This window comes from Chelonia mydas, chromosome 2 (assembly GCF_015237465.2).
Source record: "Chelonia mydas isolate rCheMyd1 chromosome 2, rCheMyd1.pri.v2, whole genome shotgun sequence".
Lineage (NCBI taxonomy): Eukaryota > Metazoa > Chordata > Testudines > Cheloniidae > Chelonia > Chelonia mydas.
The window spans coordinates 195,823,320-195,837,655 of NC_057850.1; the positions used below are offsets into that span (position 1 = coordinate 195,823,320).

Here is a 14,336-nt window from a genome sequence, read left to right on the forward strand (position 1 = left end):
ATCAGCTGCCCACTTTGGCCAGTTCTTAAATGGTATTCAGTAATTGTATAATAAAGCTGTTTAGTTTTGCTAGCTTTCTTTTTTGTTTGGTTTTAATTTGTTATCAGGGCTAATGCTCCCAGCATCCTTACTCCCACTGAGCAATACCTTACTCCTTCAGTATCATACAACTGCTAAAGTGTATTCACCTACACTGACAGAGGAAGGAAAGAGCTCTTCAGAACAGCTGTGTTCTATTTCATTGAGTCTTGAATGGAGAAATATCACAATAAAACAACAAGTTTTAAGTAGTCATTTTAGCGAGAAAAGTAAAGTAGCTGGCCAAAAACGGGAAAATTTTCTTTAAGAAAGAAAGTGATTAGTCTGTTCAAGTTCTGAGAGAGATTTAGGGAATTAGTCTGTGACCTCACTAGCAATTCAAGTTCAGTGTAAACGTTACATTTGACTACCTCAACAATTACACAGCTCATTGTAGCATCTTCTTAGACAGACACAAATGTAGGAAAAAGTCCAATCTACTACTGGTTACTGGTCTACTTCTGGGGCTCCCGAAGACCTGATTTAACTTTATGAGAATTGTCTAAATATAGTTCATCAATGCTGTATTTTTCTGGTTGCAGAATATTCGAGCAATGGGGATCCAGTGAGGTTCTGTTCTCAGTTGCACTGGTGTAAATCCACAGTAAGTCCCTTTACTTCAGTGGAGTTACTCTGAATTAACATTTCTGTAACAGAGATCAGAATTTGGCCCAGCATCTGTGGTAATGCAAAGGTCTACTTGGAAAAGATTTATGAAAATATCCTGCTGAAGTACTGCTTTCTATAAAGCCCTCTGAAGTAGAAAACACCATGATAAATTGCCTTGTTTATTTACTCAAGATGTTGTGAAATAAGAGGCTAGAAGCTGACAGGAGCCACATAAACACAGATATATGATAAAATTCAATATAGGGTTGGATTTTTAAAAGCACCCAAGCACTTAGGTGCTCATCTAGGGACGGGGGCCGCCCTCCCAAATTAGTGCTTTAACCACTGGGCTATGGAGTCATTCTCACTCACTCTCCCTAGCCCAAAGAATATAGAAATATGTATACAAAGTGGAACAGCTTCAACAGGAGAAAGAGAGAGAGAGAACGTATAGCCTGATGGCTAGGGCACTTATCCAGGAGGAGTGAGACCTGCATTTAAATCCCTGCTCCAGAGTGGATATTCAAACCGGGGTCTCCCCCATCCAGCTGAGTGCCCTGTCCACTGAGCTATTGAATGTAAGGACAGGGGGCATCACCACCTTGTCCTCCTCCATTTTGTGAATCCCTGGTGAATCTAACTTTCATTGCTGGAAATATTGAAACTGATTTTTTCTTTTTTTACCAAAACAATTTGCTGACATCAACATATATTTGGTAAGTGAACCCAAACTGCATCTTTTGGCAAAAATAAAGTTTTAGGCAAAAATTTTTTGCTAACTCTAATCATGGACCAGGAATAAAATAATTTCAAAGACAAAGATGTACAGTGCAACCCTGGTATGCCACATCTTTCTACATACAGCTCATACGCTTCATGCAGCTCTCAGTTCAATGCCTACGAGCTAGTTTTACTTTCTGCTGATGTCAGTTTAAAGCAGTACTTTCGCTGAAACTTCCATTGAACTCGTTCTGAGAGTTAGTGGGGTTGCTTTAATTAGAAGGACCGCTCCTGTAATTTGTTTTGCTGACAATTATATTCCTGAGCTGAACTACCACTGAAACATCTAAGTGATAGGGGAAAAAAGATTAATTACGAAGCGGGTAGGGTGCTGGGGGCGAGAATCAAACCCATTAAATTTAGGCTAGCATTAGAGATGGGATTGAAATAGAAACTTGAGTCACTACACAGTTTAGGGTGTTTGGATTCAACATCCAAACCTAATCTTGATTTCAAATTTCATAATAGTTTCTCTCCATAATATGCCAAACTGGAACCTCAGATAAAAACACTGAACAAGTCTGTGCACGTTCAAAAACTCCCGCACTGACCTTGTATTCAGATTGTGCAGCTTGGGTCTGTGTCTTGCCAACATGATAAGGCATAAAATAAATTACTACTAAATGGTTACAAAATAGTAGCCCTACATTTTATATCAAATACAGAGAAAAAGTAAACCAAAAAAACCCAATATCGCGTTTTCACAGACACGGTGTTCTCTGATCATCATTATTTATCATAGCTCAGGGCTCATTATGAAGCTTTTAAATAAGTGCTGAGAGGACATTCCAGTCTGTACTGTGAACTCAGAACTGTGCCTGGGGCAGCTCTTGAGGTAGCAAGACAAGCCGGCCTAGCGGGTATGTCAGACCTGCCACTTACAGAATAATCCAACGTTTTTTTTTTTGCTGGTATGTGTCAAGGCTTTCTGTTCCTTCTAAAACAAAAAATAACTACTCAGAGGGAACAAGCCTGTTCTCACATTTATAAGTCAGACAACTTTCTATAACTTTGCACACTTGCTATGGGCCAAATTTAGATCTGGTGTGAGCAGTTGCCATAAGTCAAGTAGGTGAAGTCAGTGGGGTTGCCCCTGTTCACACCAGGCTTAAATCTGGCCGTTTGTCTGATAAGTCTATTGAGTGCGCACATAACACTTCTGTTAACTAAATTGGGAGCCATATCTACGTGTCTGAGTGCAGAATTTAGGCCTAAGAATTTGACCACTGGTTTGTTTCCCAGGACTATATGAACACAGGACGACAACAATGCAAAACCTGACGCTGAGTGCAATAAATACATAGCTCAGACAAATTTTTGTGGACATCTTCATTAATTCAGCACTCCTATCTGGTTAATGTGTCTTATCTAGATAGTGTGTATTTTATCTAAAGGGCTTATTAAAATAAACAGGCCCACATACTACAACCATTTCATTGAAGCCAGATCTAGTGTATGCATTTAAGTACGTTAGTGGCTCAGCAGTTAAGTCCATATTTGATGTACTGAGATTTGCAGTTGAAGCACTGATATAATGATGTTGTCCACCTAAGTACAGCAATTAGGATGTTCTATATCCTTTTAATGAGTAGGAAATGCCTTACATATTCAAACATTAGGTTAGCAGGTTCAAATGGGTACATTTCTGTTTTTGCAGATTGAAATTACTGCAGGTGCCCACATTTCAAAGTATGTCCCCATGACTTTCCATGTTGGCTTTTGCAGGATAGCTACCTCAGTCCCAAAGTTACTCCATATTCTTTGCCTATGCTTATGTGTAAAATTGCAATTCTCTGCAATTCTAAAACACAAGCAAATTAAAGGACTGTAATATATTACAGTAACAGCTTTTCCTACTATGCTGTCCTGATTGAGGACCTCTCTTCACATTACTGACCAGGACTTTAAAACCTGAGATAGAACTGTCCCAGATAACCTAAAGTGAGACCATTGCATGACAGGTCAGACCTTTGAGAATTTATTCTATGTTACATGACTCCTCATGCAGGATAGGCAAAAGAACCATCTGTGCAACATAGGTTGCAGGGAGGTACGTTCCTCACTAGTTGGATCAAGGATACAGCTATCCAATAGCCAACCCATTCCCAGAGCAAAACTCTCAGACTTCCAGCCCAATCATATTGCTGTATAAAGCAACTAAGTTCAGGGGGCACACTGATGCTGTGTCCCTGTGAGTTATAACTTAATAATGATATTTGTCAGAAATATGAAGTAGAAGCTAAAAGTTGAACCACAATACATGGAGAGATGCATGCCTAGTATCAGATGGAGAGCCAAAAAATAAGCAAATAACCATGCTAAAGGCCATACTGAAGAAAATGAAGTGTCACACTGGGAAGAGCTGGACAAATCTACTGGATTTTTAACAGAGTGGTTTTTGAAGCTGTACAAATCTAATAAGAAATTTGGTAAGTAATTAGTTCTCATCATGAAGATCACTTTTAAAAGAAAAGTTATAATGATTTTTAATAACTTCTGTGCTTAAACATGTTGCAAATGGGAGTAAGCACTGCTTCCCACGAGGAACATGTACAAGGTTTTATGATCTAAACTCACCTCCTTCCTGGGTTAGATTTTTATTTTTAGGTCATGTATCTGAAGCCTGAGGCCTGACTACTCTTACAACATAAATCTTACCCAGCAGAGGCTTAGCCTGTGCGGACTGTTTTAGGGTTTCTCCCAACAGAACCTTATTGCTCTCCCTTTTTCTATCACTTTCTTTAATTAAGCAGACTCTTAATCATGTATACCACTACGTGCAATGAATCCCAATTGGTCTAGCACCCAAGGTGAGTCTGCACCTGTGAACAGTGTCCTAAACCCAGATAGTCATGTGAATATTCATATGACTGATGATTAGGGTGACCATATTTCCCAAAGGGAAAAACAGGACACTGCATGGGGCTGGCATCGCCACTCACCCTCACCCTCTCCCCCCCGCACGTTCCTCCGCACCTTTTTTTTTTTTTTTTTTTTTTTTGACAAAAGTGGGCAGTTGTCCCATTTGCTCTTGCCAACGGTTCTGCCAAAAAAGTCGGGACAGCCGGGACAGGGCTTAATAAAGGGACTGCTTTTAATGAAAGGATTTCAATTTTTCTTTTGTTTTTTAAATTAAAAAAAAACAACACTTTTTTTGTATTCCGTAGATGCCTTTAAAGAGCTAAAATAAAATAAAAAAATCCACATACTGTCTTATGTCTGCAATTTCTGGGCAAACCTCAGAGTTTCAGCAATTCCATTTTGTTCAGATACATAAATTATGGATGCTTTGCCAAATTTTCTGGGTCTGCAACACTGAGTTGAAAAATCACAAGAATAACCTTTCTTGTGAGATTTCTTGCCTTTTTTGCTTTTAATGCAAAAATGGTCCCATGATATTTCAGCACTTCCAGATGGTGCATAAAAACTTGAAAATAAAATATAACGGGTAGTAAGAGGAATTTGTTTGTACTTTGAAAATGATTTGATGAGTTTGATTCAAATTATACACAAACGTTTAAGAGGTGAGAGTAGGTGGGAAATTTTTTATCCAAACCAGTTTGTCCATCCCAACTAATCTGTGATCCAACTCCTTAATTGCTAAGGAACTCTACCTACAATTCCATGATCATTTCTTTCTGCCTTTGTTACCACCTTAAGTGCTACAGGCAATATTCATTCCTGATGGTGCAGTGAGCATTCAATTTACATCCCAAGTAAAAGCCAGTGAGTACAACTGGCCCTAATTCTTCCATTCACCTAATTTTAAATCTTCTCTCTTATGACTTTGTTTAGTCACCACCACAATGGGGGAAAAAAGTGGCCCTTGAAATTTCTGGAACATTTTTCATATCCAAGAAAGATTAGTAAATCAGTAATTAACTTCTATGAAGCTGATTCATAGAACATGTGCTCCAGACACATTGCAACGTTTTCTTTTAAACGCTAGAAGTAGGAGAGGGAAGCATTTTATTGCATCTTCAAAATGTTTTTACATAAAATGACACTTTAAATATGGAGTGTGTATTAGCCTGAGGTTTGTGAGCCTATAGACTAAACGACCCTTTTCCCTCTCATATTGCAGTCAGAAAAGGGGACAATTTTTCTCCTAGTATTTTCAATACATGGTCTTTCCTTTCCTCAGAGTATATCCATTATTTTAAAATGCTCGTCTGTAAAAATGTATAATACCAAAGTAATATAATTCTACAGAAAAACATTTCAACAGCACATAAATATTAAGCAAGAATTGTGAAGACGACACCTAGCCAGAACATTTGTTCACAAATTCTAAGCTTAAAAAATAAAAACGAAAGCTGATACACAGTGAACTACAGCCTCAAGCCGTAAATATTTTTTAATTGTTTGAGACCATTCTCACGGCATTATGTCAGGTTTGCTCTCCCATTGGTCCCTTGTGCTTGAGCATCACATATGGCCAGTGCTTCACTTCAAAGGCAACACAATCAAAACACTTAGCAACGAGTGAGAGAGGAGTTCTAAGAGGTGGAGTAAAGGAGCCTGCCATCAATAGAATGGGCGGAAGAATGGTCTATATCACTCGGCTACAGGCATGCTGCTGCAAACCCAAGTCTCTTTTTTTCCCTTTGTGGTATCATTGCTGATATATCTTCTGTGCAGACACATACAGATATCACAGTCATAAATGGGGATCAAACTTGGGGCCTTCAGCACAAAACACACAAGCCTCTACCTCTTCATGCAAATATGAACTCCTTTAGCTGTAAGTAAGTAGGGGCTTGTGCTTTTGGGTCCCAATCCAATACCCACTGAACTAACTCTAGGCACCTGGTTTTTTTTGTTGTTTTTTTTAAACCTTGGTTATTACATGTATTAGAGTGCTCTCTTTCTCTAGCTTCTATAAGACATTCAAAACTTTCTGAAAATTTCAGCATCAGTAGAGCTGGTTGAAACTTGGAATTTCCATTTGACAAAATATTTTGATATTCCAACTCGTTCGTTCCAATTCTGAACAAATTTTGTGGGAAATTTTCTCAAAATTAAGCCATTTTGTGAAAAAAAAGTGGTTTTTTTTTTTTTTTTTTTTGGTCAAAATGGAATTTCCCCAAGGAAAAACAGTTTCACTGTAAATTTTCCAACCATCTCTATCAGGCTGAAATTTTCCATGCTTAGTCTTTGTCTGTAAGTGAGTTTTAATTTAATTATTGTTTTAAAGTTTCAATGAGACCAGGTCAATGTTAGATTACAAGATGAGTAGACAACTTTATATGGTGCACCTTCTACACTGAATAAGTCAGTGCTCCACAATGTTTCTTCAGCTTTTTACAATACCCTGCAATTTATCACATAGATATTACCACTTCTACCTATATATTTGCACTTCTACCACCATAACAGCCCTGCCTTAATTCAAATCAATTTCTGTAGCCTTCTGAACATTCACATGCAGTATCGTTAAATACAGTGGATATATAACTACTATGCTAAATAATGGTAAATTTCAGCTTGTCTGGAACTAATAGAACACTGATGAAAGCAATAAAACTCACCGTTCTTCTTATAAAACATGACTTCTCCTTTGAATTCCACCTTATCTTCCAGTGACTTTTCAATTTGAAGAATCATCTGCTCATTTGTTTCAGCACCAAGTAAAAATTTACAGCTGCAGCTCTTCTGCATGACTTCAGTTCGTGCAAATCCAGCAAGCTCACAGAAGCCATCTGAACAGTAAACTATAGGGAATCCCTTAGCCACCTGAGCATTTGCAAGGATGAAGTTACTATCTGTAGAGGAACACAGAAGTAAAGCATTAATTACAGACTGAATTACAGCACGTCTATCATAGTCCTTTTTATAGCTATGATGGAAGCCACAACTGTGCATTAATACATAAAGCCAGCCTGTGTACAACAGAAGTATGTTATTGGGTTGAAATAAAGAGAATAGTAAGAAACCAATGCTCCCAACTTTACCTATCCCATGACTCAGGGGTTGTGGGAGAGAGGGATAAGACTGAAACTTCCATTTCTCACTCACTAGACTGAATTTAGATTAAGTCCAGTGGCCAAAAGACATTAGCATTCAAATGGCTCTTCATGATCAGTGTGGTATTTTTAAAATATATTAATGATCTCAGAGCACTTTTTAGTGGACTGCTGTCAATATATCAAAACAACCACAACTGAGCACCTTAGCAGAGAAGCCTGAATGAGAAGAACTTAAATACCCCTTTACAGTATCTCTTGAGGCATCCCTGAAGGTGGGATTGAGGCATGCTGGTGAAGCATTTTGGAGGACGCTGCCCTCTTACTTCTCAGGATGTATCTCCTCTTTGGGGATGCAGAAGATTTCAGTCTAAAAAGCTGTCATACAAATGCTTTTCACAAGCACTAAATTCACTTAAAAAATAGAATTATTTAAAAAGGTCTATAACATATGTTATATGATGATTTAAAAAAAAACACTTCTGGGACAAAACTCTTAATCGAGCAAGCCTCCCATTGAAGTGAATGAGAGTTTTGCTCAATTAAGAACCACAGAATTTGCCCCTTTTAATATTAGCATTCTTATTAAACCGCATAGTTTTATTTGCGATGTGTTTTAAAATGCGAGCAAGAGTCATTTCATACAAATTGATTTTAAGAAGGAAAACAAAAGGACTAACCTTTATGTTACTAAGGCAATGGTAACTTAAAAATTAAGAGCGGAGTAGCTCAGAAGAGCAACTAAAAAATCTTTAAGGAAAAATTAGCCAATGATGAAACCCTAGATGCCTAAAATATCTAATCTGTGCAGGTGCCTTTGAAAATCTCATTTGGTGACCATCTGTATCTTCATGAACCTAATACCTTTGAAAATCAGGCCCTATATTAGTGCTTCAACTTCTTCATTCTTGAGACCACATCATAAGAGAGAGATCCTAATTTCAATCACCTTTCTCCTGAATCTTTCTCAATCCCTCATTGTTGCTTCTCAAATATTTCAAACTTGTTTCCAGAAGTCTAAGCTGCTGCTCACCTCATTAAAAAACAACAGCTTTGTGCCTTGTCTCCAGCCAAGCTGATCAAACATTTAATATACATTACAAAGAAGTTAATTTGGAACGTGTGTAAGAAATGAGAAGTGCATTTTTCTAAATACATTTCTTAAAAGTGCATGCTAATGAGCTAATGTTCTAATGATTTTAGCTTTGGCCACATATCAGCAGAGACAGTAATACTGTAGAATTCACAGGAAGGTGAATCACAACCACTGTATACATTAATCTGTATCTTACTTCTCTTGTTGCAGCGGCTGGCCTAGAACTCATGGTAGGTTCCATATAACTCTACTTGAAGAATAACAGTGATACTGGTTAGGGGGTACTTAAAATCAAATTTTATTTGATAATTCCTAATGTTTAGTGATCTTTGGTATAATGTCACAGTGAACCACTGTTCAGAATATAATGGTAGTTTACAACAAAGACAAAAATCACATGAAATAGAGGTAAATTTCCAATCATTTAGTTATGTACCACATCTGAATCATGACTTATCTAGAGACTGAAGCTGTTGTATGCAACAGTGATATTAAATCACAAGCCCACTCAAACTCAGTCTTGGTTTCAAAGTTCAATGTGTTTGCAAACTTCTACTATTCATGTGAAATTTCAGAATCATGGCCTGAAATTGTTTGCCCATCTGAAAAGCTGGCAAATTCTGCTCCTCTCCAAACATTTTAATAGGCAAAAGGAATCACATTAGAGACACTGAAGAAGCGGGTGGAGGTCCTGGGAGATGCTGAAGTGGCATGGAAATAAAGAGGGGCTGGCTATTGGAGTTTTTGATTGGAGGTTCAAATGAATCCAGTTTAAACCTTTCAAATTGTAGGCAACAGTTCACTTCAGTCCCCGGTGGACAAATCTGAAAGCGACTGCAACTCCTTTTGGGGTTTTTGGCTCACTAGGACCACACAATCACCCTAACTCAGCAGGGCCCTCTGTTCTGGTCTCTTTTGGACTAGTATGGCACTCCCCCCATATGGTGTATAGGTCCAGTTACACAGCCTTTTTGCCTGTGCTTCTCCTACCATCAAGGTAAAATGCAGGGCTTCAGTGTTGTAGGGGGCCTTTCGTCATCTGTCCAAACTTCATCCTGAATGCCAAAAGCCAGTATTTTTATTGTATTCTGCTCATTAATGTGTGTTTACCCTACAGCATCCTAAAGGGGACTCAGGTGTAGCTTTCTCCCAAAGCAGACATCTTTCATTGTTTAGAACTGTTTGTGTGGTGAGGGGGAAGATGCTGAATAAAATGCATCCCTTGATAAATATTCATAAGCGGATAATGGCTTGGGTCAGTCTGCACAATGTATAAATCTAAATATGTAAACAATAAAGTATTCATAGCTGTTTGTTGGGGGAGACAGTTTATAAACCTACAGGAAGAAACAGTTGGCTTGACTCTCCTCATAAGTAGGTTTTAGATCAGTGAAATCAGAGAGTATCAGGGTTGGAAGGGACCTCAAGAGGTCATCTAGTCCAACACCCTGCTCAAAGCAGGACCAATCCCCAATTTTTGCCCCAGATCCCACGCCAATGCTCAAACCACTAAGCTATCCCTCCCCCCACTGACTTCAACTGAGTTACTCCTTATTTACACCATAGTGAGAAATGTTGGCTGATATTTGCTGGGACTCCAGTATTTTTAGGACAATGCAGAGTTTTCTTAGGATAGGTTTGCCTTCAGGGGTTTACACTTCACATATCTGGGTTCAATTACTTACTCTTTGCTCCCATCTAATTAAAGATCTTTCCAAAATTGTTTATGAAATTCAAATAGATACTATTTGTCTGCCACATATCTATTTTTAAAAAAAATCTAGATCAGTTCAATGTATTGTTTAACTCCTCAGCTTGTCATTTTTATTTGCCTAACTAGGGAATAAATATTACCAATTCTACATTGGCATACTGCTCCTGCTGTCAACACAAAATCAAATCCCCATACTGCCAAAAGAATTAAAATCATATGCTAGCACCATCATTAAGTTGCAGTGCAACAATATAAAAGTGATGGATCTCACATCCCAAAAGCAACTATAGTTATAAACTTAATTTATTTCTGGGTTTCTTATTGTTTAAATTACAATTATCCACTGCAAAGTCATGTATCTCTTTCTATCTAATTCAATGTCAGAGGCACGAAGCAGACTGGAACACTGAATGGACAAAAAGGGTTCTAGAGAATGCTACCTAATTGTAGGAGAGCTTGAATGTGTTTTTAGATACAGGAATAGATTAGAAAATAACAAATATACCAAGAACTTGTAAATCATGGAATAGGGGCAAATTCTACCAGCAGTTACAATGAAGTAAGTACATTGGGGTTGGTCCATTGACATCAGTGCTGCTGCATAAATCAGAGAAAAAAAATGCTCAAAGAGCATGATCCAAAGCCCACTGAACTCAATTGGAGTCTGTAGCGGGGCAGTTACCCCGCTCCTAGACAAAAGACCAGACTGATTGGGGAAGCAGTCACAGCTGGGGCCATGCCCCAGTCAGGCCACACCTGGCCCGGTTATAAGGGCTCAGGGAGAAGTTGGGTCAGTCTCTCTCTAGGTCTTGAGAGAGAAGGACCTGGCTACCTGGGAGAGAAGGGTACTTGAGACAGAGCAGTGCTGGGGAAAGGGAGGAGGAGGAGCTGGGTAGCTGCAGGCCTGGTCAAAGGCCAAAACAAGTATCGGGGTTGCAAAGGTGCAGCCCGGGGTAGGCAGAGGCAGCAGGTCAAACCCCCTCACTTGCCAATCAGGAGGGGATTACAGACTGCAGTCTGCCCCAGTGGGCAGGGGCTGGATGAGGACTGGCAGTAGCCACTGAGGCAAGGTGGGTTTAGAAGGTTGGGGGTTCCCCTGGGAAGGGAGACCCAGAGTGTGGGGGCATTGCCAGGGGGCAACACCCCAAGGTAAAGAGGCACTGGGGTCCAGAAGGGACACAGGATATCGGCCAGCAGAGGGCACTCCAAAGCTGGAAAAGAGCTAATTCCTGAGACTACCAGCAGGAGGTGCCGTGCCGGTGAGTCTCGCTTCACTACAGAGTCTTTCCACTGTTTTTAAAATATGTTGGATCAGGTTTCTAGGGCTCGATCATACACTCATTGAAGTCAATGGCAAAACTCCTACTGACTTTAATGGTGCAGGATCAGGGCCATAGTCTCTATTTCCTGATTTGCAAATTCTGCTTAAATTAACTACAAATTATGAAGTTATAATTCTACTTAAAGTATAAATCATAGTTACCTATGAGATAAAGACCAAAAGAGAGAATAAACATTTCCACTGCCTCAGCAATTAACAGTTGTAAGAGTTGCTTCAACACTTGTGCAAAAAATAGTTTATATGTAGGCCCAGTGGATTCTAAACAAAAATTGATCTTTTCATTAATTTAAAAGATTCCAAAAAAGAAATACTGTAAAATACTATTTTAAATGTATACTGGCATAACATTTCTTTGCAACTAAGTAATTTGATTTAATAGTGGTTTATTTCCACAATTTTGAAACTTGAAATAAAATCATTCTTGTTTTGTGCATACATTCTGCAGCAATATTCCACAAATGGACCATAGAAACAACAGATTCATCAGGTTTAACGTGACACAAAAAAAGCTTTGGCATTAAACTCAATGGGCTTTACTGAAAACCAGTCATATCGTAAAATACAAAAGTAGAAAGAATGAATTAGTATACAAATTAGAAATCTGTAGGCTGGAACCTGAGGAAGAAGGAGTTACATCAGTGGTCCCCAAACTGTGGGGTGCACCACCCTTGGGGGGGGCAGAGGAATGGATGGCGGGTGTGCGGTGGTGCCTGGGCCAGCCCCCACAGGGGGTAGGGAGGGAGTACCACCCAGCTGGCCCCAGCACAGCTACACCCCCACCCCAATCTCCGCTCTTCCCCCAGCCATAGCTCTGCTCCGCGCCCAGCCCAGTCTACCTCCATCACTAGCTCCAGTTCTGCCCCCAACTACACCTTCAGCCCAAACTCCTCTGCTGTGCCAACTGTGCAGTAACGTAGGGGGGTTATGGACAGATTCCATTACTGGGGGGCGGGGGGGAAGAATATGACAGGAAAAGTTTTGATACCACTGGTTTATATTGTAATTTACAGTAGAAGGGTTACTGTGGGCAATACAAAACAGTTCACTGGCGCATTTGTTTCCGCATGTGTGTAGAAACCACTGATCATATTTCTCTTAAAATAAAATTGGTAAAAGGCCACATGTCTTAATTCCCATTTAGTTGTTTCACTCAATGTAAATCCTTCTGTGCGCCGTCTCAAGTCAAGTGTCACTTGCTGAACAGCTCACGAGTAAAGGATGAACGGGGACAGTGCTCAAGTATGGCAATCTGATAATGCTTTAAAAGACTGAATGATTAGAAATCGTGAGAGCCCCCACTAATGGCCACATAAATACAGCTTCGCGGGGGGGGGGGGGGGGGGGGGAAGAGGACCTGCTGCACAACTGTGCTCCAGATTTCCTTTAAAAAGTTTAAATCTCTAGTGCTTAAGGTGGTGAAGATAAGCTTTGGAATGTGGGCCACATGTAAGTGATGCTTCCTTGTGTCTGCAGACATCCTGAAACGATACTTCTGAGCAATGTGTGAACAGCCCAATTCATCCCAACTCAAATGATGGGTACCTAACAGGCATGCTGGATACTTTATAATTTATTTCCAACTGCATGCAAGTGTGAACTTTGGATGAAAAAAACTAGTTATGTATGCAAATTTGCAGGCCAAGTTTGAAGGACATTTTTGGAAATTTGTATGCCAAAGAAAAGGCAATAAACTTAGAAAAACAAATTTTTCATGAAGCAATTCCTGTAGATATATAGCAGAATTGAGTGCATGCTATAAAAAACATTACACAAGTATTCATCTAGATTTAAAAGTAAAATGGTTTCAGCTATGTTTATGCTCCTTTGCATTCCTTTTCTGTGAACTTCCAACTAATTCAGTTTTACTGTCATGAATGCCTACAGAAAGCATGTATGAAGCATAGAAAGTTAACAGGAATTTCAAAAACCCTCACCAAACCCTTGGCAAAGACTCAGTCAATTGAACAAGTTGAACAAGAATAATTCTAATTATACCTTTCATAACTAGAACCAAACAAAACACACACAACAAATTTGGCACCCAGCCAATAAATCTTACAGTAGCCTAATTTTTTCTAGGAACAATCCTGCAGTAGATCTGGATAAAGCCCAGAAGGAAAATGATCTACCATTTTTAAAAAATACCACAATTGTGCTTCTATCTTTGTCTAACTTGGTATCTCTCCCTTAGAGTCAGAGCTCTAATGGTTTCTGCAATCTGTTGTCCTCTTTTTCCAGTCAGGGAACAGAAACTATATCTTATTACTTATGTGACCAATCACCATTGACTATCAGTGTTAAGTTTAAACACACACATGCAGCTAAACATCTATCACCATCTAACCACACATACTAAGTATTAAATACTTTTCAGCAAACTGTTCATGATCAGAGTGGAAAAAAATAATATATAACTCAAACCGCTAGAGAAGACAAAGAGGCTAAATTAATTGAGTAAATAATTTACATAATGCTAATATATAGATTGGAGGGTGCTTCAGAATCCTTCCAAATCAGAGGAGCTATGATATTTAGGCCTAATCCAATATTTAGTTCCTGCTCAGGCAACTCACAATGGGAGTCAGTTAATGGCAGTTTTGCCCAAGTTAGGGCTGCAAGAATGGGTCCTAATAAGTAACAATAATAAATATGAGTATATTGAATGACTAAAATAGCAGCTGAAAATATTAAGGCCAACAAATGTAACAGAAACTGCTTTAATCCCGGACGTATTTTCAACAAACATAAATT

The 14,336-nt window shown here is 39.0% G+C and overlaps 1 protein-coding gene across 1 annotated transcript in view; it reads right to left on the reverse strand.

Annotated features, from left to right (window-relative positions):
* The window catches only part of KCNH8 (potassium voltage-gated channel subfamily H member 8), a 374,236-nt gene that overhangs the window by 247,891 nt on the left and 112,009 nt on the right, over positions 1 to 14,336 (reverse strand). The window contains exon 2 of the mRNA XM_007053238.3: positions 6,999 to 7,232. Coding sequence (XP_007053300.1) covers positions 6,999 to 7,232 — 234 coding nt within the window. The remainder of the gene's footprint in view (positions 1 to 6,998; positions 7,233 to 14,336) is intronic.